General features: G+C 60.7%; 1 protein-coding gene across 6 annotated transcripts; it reads left to right on the top strand.

Moving 5' to 3' along the window:
* The first annotated feature begins 1,451 nt into the window (after positions 1–1,451).
* Positions 1,452–5,387, top strand: LOC133776728 (asialoglycoprotein receptor 1-like). 6 transcript variants are annotated; one of them, XM_062215934.1, is made up of 10 exons: positions 1,452–1,579; positions 1,822–1,911; positions 2,116–2,215; positions 3,159–3,275; positions 3,378–3,473; positions 3,548–3,619; positions 3,751–3,837; positions 3,921–4,072; positions 4,150–4,256; positions 4,348–5,387. In XM_062215934.1, exons 3-10 carry the CDS (start codon positions 2,146–2,148, stop codon positions 4,502–4,504), a joined length of 858 nt encoding a protein of 285 aa, XP_062071918.1. In that variant the 5' UTR covers positions 1,452–1,579; positions 1,822–1,911; positions 2,116–2,145; the 3' UTR covers positions 4,505–5,387. The 6 variants fall into 6 exon arrangements, with proteins under 6 accessions (XP_062071918.1, XP_062071917.1, XP_062071915.1 ...); XM_062215933.1 differs by having other exon boundaries at positions 1,453–1,579; positions 1,822–1,937; positions 2,100–2,215; XM_062215931.1 differs by having other exon boundaries at positions 1,454–1,579; positions 1,822–1,915; positions 2,100–2,215.
* Positions 5,388–6,105: the final 718 nt, after the last annotated feature.

Here is a 6,105-nt window from a genome sequence, read left to right as displayed (position 1 = left end):
TCTAATCACACAGCCCCTCTTAAAAGCTCAGAGGTGGTCGGGGTTGGAGCGTGGGCGAGAGGTGATGCGCTGTTGCTGACTTGGAAGGTGGAGAAGACCACCTGACTGTAGGGACCCCCGGGAGCAAAGAGTGGCCTGCGGTTTTCAGCCACCGGGGAAGTCATGTCCGTGCTGGGAAGGGGCTGGAAACTGGATTCTCCTCTGCCCCCAGAAAGGAATGCAGTCCTGCTGGCTCCTGACCCTGCCTTGGCGAGACCCCAGCAGACAATCGACAGTTGGACTTCTCCTTGGACGGGTGCACTGCAGGCTGCGAGCTGATAGACCAGTGTTGCTTTAAGCCACGTAGCGTGTGGTCCATTGTTACTCAAGGGTGCACAACCCACACACGAGACTTCTCCCATGAAGATCTTGCACAATTCAAGCTATATATTCTTAAAGGCATAAACGGACCTGCAGACAGGTCCCCAGAGTGCATAATCTGTTACTGTTGTAGCATAGCTTTTCGCTACTTTTTGCTTTCTCAAGTGTTACTCCTGGTATGTTGCAGAAGGCTTGCTTATAAATTCCTGGCCCCTGACCTACTGGAGCTCAAGGGCTTTGGAGGGTGTGGCTGCTCCCTAGTCAGTGAGCCTGGGGGGAAGCAGTGAGAGAGCAGGAGCTCAGGCGGCTGTTTTGCAAGCTGAACACCACCACGTAAGCAGCATCCAGGCTAAGATGGCAGATTCCATCACCGCCAGAGCCCCTCTTCGGCTCCCTGCCAGTCACCACGGCTAGGAGGGTCGCTGCTCTTCCGACTGAAGTGGCGCAGTTTGTCTGCTTGAATGACCTAGGTTGTAAGGGCCCCTATCAGAAATCCTGCCGCAGGCCCAGGGCATGTACACAGCAGGAGGGTACTGGGGAGCCAGACAGAGGAGCCACCACACTTTACACACGGGCCACGTGGCGGGATATCTCACAGCCACAACTGCTCACTGAAACGGCTTTGTGAAGCAGCACTGGTGTGCCCACGTTAGCATGGTGAATATCGCCCAGTTTGCAAGTTAGCATCACACACCCCTCTATCAGCGCCCCTCCCCCCGGGCCAGGAGGAGCCACGTTCTGCATCTTTTGGGACCCAGGGCCCAGCCGTGTCCGCAGGTGTGGGTCCTGGTGGTTCTAGGGGCAGCACACAGGGCTGGGAGTCAGGATGCCACAGTACCTTGCCACCCTTTGCTGCCCTCTTAGAGTGTGACCCTGTGCAAGCTCTTACCTGCAAAATGGGATCCCTGGATCCCAGCAGAGGCTCCTGGCCTCTCCTGAACCACGCCCCCAGGCCAGAGCTGCAGGGGGCAGGTGGGGGGGGAGGCTGGGGGCTTGGCTTGGCCCCACAGGAAGTTGGGACCAGTGGCTCCAGTGTCAGGGTCACAGGCCCAGATTGGGCAAGAGCAGGGAGCCGCTGCTTCTGATCCTGGTCAGGAATGTTTGGAGGCACCAGCAATTCCGGGCACTGCACAGGCAGGAAGTGAAGGGGGAGGGTGGGGGTAAAAATCGGCTCCTCTGGGCCTGGCTCCTTCTCTCCAGTGGTACAGCGAGGAACAAGGTGACTGGTGTGGGGGGGTAGGGGTGGGGTTCAGCTAGGAAACCCCCTCTCCCTGGGGAAGGGAGCTGAAACCACTCACCCCACTCCACCCCCACCCCAGTCCCAAATCCATTTCTACTTTTGTTTACCGTTCAAAGTCCCAGGCACGGCAGATGCCAGGCTCTGTATGCCGGGACACAGGGACACAGAGCTGGGGTTCAGCACCCTCGTATGGATCCTGCCCCCTTTCTCCCACTGTCCAGGGCTGTCCACCTAGCCCAGGCTTTGGCCCCTCCTTATCCTGGGATCTGCACGCCACTGAGGGAGCCAGGAGCCAGACGTCCAGACCTTCAGCAAGTAAAACGGGAAGATAAGCAGGGTGCCAGAGGGGGTGGGGGGACTTTGTCGAGGTGGGGGAGGGCTGGGTGGGAAGACATCAGAGGATGGATTTGGGGGGGGTCAGGCCTGGGAGGGGACGGAAGAGAGGACAAAGGTGTGCATGGAGCTAGGACTTGATGAGGGACCGCACCCCAAACTCCAGCCCCAGCCCTGTTTAGCCCCAGCCTCAGCCGGGCACCAGTGCTATAATGACAAAGGAGTACCAAGACCTCCAGCACCTGGACAATGAGGACAGCGACCACCATCAGCTCAGGAAAGGTGAGTGGCACCTGTCAGCCACACACACACACACACACACATGCCAGCACTCCATGCTCCTGCTGTGCCTGCAGCCCCTGGTTCTGTGTGGGTCTCTGACATGGGGGGCAGGGACTGAGGGGCCTTCTTGGGGGTTCGGTGCAGGACTTGGGGTTGGAGTCCTTTTCCTGGACACAGGTGCCCTTCCCTGAGTCCTCTGACCTTGGCCATGCCACCTACCTCCTAGGACCCTGGGGAGACTGGACTTAGGGGTGCGGGAACTGGGGAGATGAAGTTACTGTCTGCTTCTCATGGAGGGAACCCCCTCTTCCTTTGCCAACACGGGGTGGGAGCCTGCACCCTGTGCGTGTGTGTGCACTGTGGAGCTGAGACATCTGTCCCTGATCTTTGCCGGCATAAGGACCCCCCCCACCCCCACCCCGCCAACTTCTTTGCCTTGCCAAGGGGAGGTAGGAGGAATGTGGGGAGGGAGGGAGGCCCTCAGATTCCAGCTCATAGGGGACAGGCCTAGAGGGTTCTACTCATCTCCCTGCACGCAGCCCAGGACCGGTGGGATTCAGGGAACGGGAAAAGGAGCCACAGTCCCTTCTTTATCTTCGGTGGGAGCGGGGCAAGGGGAGGAGCGACGCCCCCAGGCGGCGGCGGCTGCCGCTCGCAGGTTCCCCGGACGCAGTGATGCCATCTTGCCACTAGGTGTCAGCAAAGACCCAGCGCCACCGCAGGGCTCGCGGGGGTCGAGGCTCCGGTCCGAGCGCTCCGCTTCGCTCCCCGTACTCCAGCGGCCTGGGGCTCGGCAGGGTCGCCCGCTGCGCAGATTTCATACTCTCTCTATGGCTCCTCGGCTCTCAGCAGCCTTAGCCTGTTCCCCTGCTGGGACCCCGGAGCTGCGCCAGGCTCCCCCGCGACCCTGGCTGAGCTCCCGGCACCCCCTCTCCTCTTGCAGGGCCGCCGGCCCCCCAGCCCCTCCTGCGGCGTCTCTGCTCCGGATCCCGCCTCCTCCTGCTCTCCCTGGGCCTCAGCCTCCTGCTGCTGGTGGTTGTCTGCGTGATCGGGTCCCAGAGTGGGTGCCCAGGGGTGGGCAGCGAAGGGAGCAACAGTGAGAGGGGTCAGGTGGTGCGGCTAGCTCGGTCATGGGGTCCCATCCATGCCTTCTCTTGCCCAGACTCCCACCTGCAGGAGGAGCTCCGGGCCCTGCGAGAGACCCTGAACAACTTCACCTCGAGCACTGGGGCCGAAGTCACGGCGCTGAGCTCCAAGGGTGAGGGGGGCTGGGAGGCTGGGGGGCCGGGGGAGGGGAGGGTCGTGCGGACCCTGAGCCAGCCTCTCCCTCAGGAGCCAGTGTGGGGAAAAAGATGAAGTCGCTGGAATCCGAGATGGAGAAACTGCAGCAGGACCTGAAGGAAGGTTAGAGGGCGAGAAGGGGAGAGAGAGAGAGAGGCAGAGGCGTAGGCGGCCATGGCGGGGGGTGTCCGCTCCTGGATGACGGACACCCCCCCACACTCCCCGCCATGACCCCGTTCTCCTCCTCGCCCCAGATCACTCCAGCCTGCTGCTGCACGTGAAGCAGTTCGTGTCCGACCTGCGCAGCCTAAGCTGTCAGATGGCGGCGCTCCAGGGCAATGGTGAGCACGCAGGTGCCCGGGCCCCGCCTCCGCTCCCAGGAGCGCCTCGGAGGCTTCAGCCGCGCTCTGCCCCCCCACCGCAGGCTCGGCGGGCACCTGCTGCCCCGTGAACTGGGTGGAGTATGAGGGCAGCTGCTACTGGTTCTCGCGCACGGGGAAGCCCTGGCCCGAGGCGGACAGGTACTGCCGGCTGGAGAACGCGCACCTGGTGGTGGTCACGTCCCGGGAGGAGCAGGTGAGGCGCTCGACCGGCGTGGGGCACGGGGCTGGCAGGTTGAAGGCACAGGTCGCCACTTCTCCCCTCTCCCCCAGAAATTTATCGAGCACCACATAGGTTATTTGAACACCTGGATGGGCCTCTCCGACCCAGACGGGGTCTGGAAGTGGGTGGACGGCACCGACTACGAGGCCGGCTACCAGTGAGTGCGCGGACGCCCGGGGTGTGGGGGGGCGTTCGTGGCCGAGGGTGAGACCTCGTGCGGCCCACACTGGCTTCCCGTCCGTCCGCAGGAACTGGAGACCAGGCCAGCCGGACGACTGGTCCGGGCACGGGCTGGGAGGAGGGGAGGACTGCGCCCACTTCACCAACGACGGCCGCTGGAACGACGACATGTGCCAGCGACCCTACCGCTGGGTCTGCGAGACGAAGCTGGGCCCGGCTGCCTAGGCGCCCCCTCCCTGCTAACTTATTTCCTGGGTGCCTCGACCTGCCGCGGGGGCCGGGGCTCCTCCCCATCCTGGGGAGGACCCTCTAGGATTTTAAGGGCTGTGGAAGAAGATGACCCCGCCCCGGGCTCTTTCTGTAGTTGGCAGGTTATTGTCACCAACATTTATTTTTTAGAGTTAGAGAGAAATAAACGTAGCCGTCCTACATTATCTGGTTTTGGGGGCCTAGGACCTGGAAGAAGATTGCCAGCTTTTGGGGGTGCCCTGAGAGCTGACTGGGGGTGGGGAGCAGCCAGGGCTATGATGCCCTCCCGAGCCCTCAGCGCCCTGCTTCCCATCTGAGGCTCCTGGCCGTGGCCATTGTGGCCGTCTGGGGAGTGAAGCAGCTCATGGAAGGTCTCTCTCTGTCTCTGTACCTCGGTCTTTCAGATAAATAGATCAATAGTTTAAACAAAGAGAATTGAATGGGGCTCAGAGCTGGGCGCCCGGGTTAGGAGGCCAGCTTTGTTATCCACAGTGTGCTGGGTTTAGGCAGGCGTCTCTGCTCTCTGTGTCTCAGCTGTAACACAATTGTTGGGGCTGGCATTGTGGTGGGAAAAGCCACTATCTTCGGCAACTGATTTTGAGTCCCAGCTGCTCCAGTTCCAATCCAGCTCCCTGCTGATGCGCCTGGGAAAGCGGCAGAGGATGGCCAAAGAGCTTGGGCCCCTGTACCCATGTGGGAGACCTGGAAGAAGCTCCTGGCTTCAAATCAGGCCCAGCTCAGGCCATTGCGACCATTTGGGGAGTGAACCAAACCAGATGGAAGATTTCTCTCTCTCTCTCTCCCTCTCTGTCTCTGTGTGCCTACCTTTCAAATCAATAAATACATCTTTAAAAAAATATATAGAATTGTGACTGGAGACCATCGTGGGGGAACCACCCTGATTGGTTGTGTGCTTTGGGAACTTGGAAGGAAGCTCTGTGGTGTCTGCCACGTTCGTTATGGTTAGCAGAGCGGCATCCCCAGCACTGCAACAAATACACAAGCAGTATCCCCTGCCGCCCACAGAGGAGGGAAGCCGGCGCCGGGGGAAGCCCGCAGCGGACGGCACCCACAGCCAAGGCGGGGGTCAGGGCGAGCGGAGGAGGGCTTTACAGATGCATAAGAGCTCCTTAAAAACTGGCAGTGTGCTCACCCATGAATGGGACCTCAAGAGGAGAAATACTCTGACCGCGACCAAGTCAGAAATGAACACAAAAGTGAAGCCGAAAATAGACCCCTCACCGGGCAATTTTCTCAATAATTTTAAGAGAAAACCATAGGGGGAAAAGGTCGTCTAGAACTGAGCAGTGAGAGCATACGCTGGAGTGGGGCTGGCCTGGAGCGGCGCTCAGGAGAGAGCACAGGTCTAACAAGACAAGAAAGTGTGAAAACGAACGGCCAGGTAAATCGCCCAAAAGAAAAGGAAGGTATCCGGGCGGGCACAGCAGGGTACGATCCCCCTGCAGCGCCAGCATCCCGTGTCCCAGCGCCAGTTCGAGTCCCGGCTGCACTGCGTCCCATCCAGCTCCCTGCTGATGCGCCTGAGAAGGCAGGGGATGATGCCCAAGCCATGGGTC

Source organism: Lepus europaeus, chromosome 18 (genome assembly GCF_033115175.1).
Source record: "Lepus europaeus isolate LE1 chromosome 18, mLepTim1.pri, whole genome shotgun sequence".
In the NCBI taxonomy this organism is placed as follows: Eukaryota; Metazoa; Chordata; class Mammalia; order Lagomorpha; family Leporidae; genus Lepus; species Lepus europaeus.
Note: the sequence above shows the minus strand (reverse complement) of the source record. Positions and strands in the feature narration are given on the sequence as shown.

Coding starts and splice junctions, on each gene's coding strand:
- LOC133776728 (XM_062215929.1), top strand. CDS start 1,732: ATGCCAGGCTCTGTATGCCGGGACACAGGGACACAGAGCTGGGGTTCA. Junction 3,620..3,750: donor GCAGCAGGACCTGAAGGAAG/GTTAGAGGGCGA, acceptor TCCTCGCCCCAG/ATCACTCCAGCCTGCTGCTG. Junction 4,257..4,347: donor GACTACGAGGCCGGCTACCA/GTGAGTGCGCGG, acceptor GTCCGTCCGCAG/GAACTGGAGACCAGGCCAGC.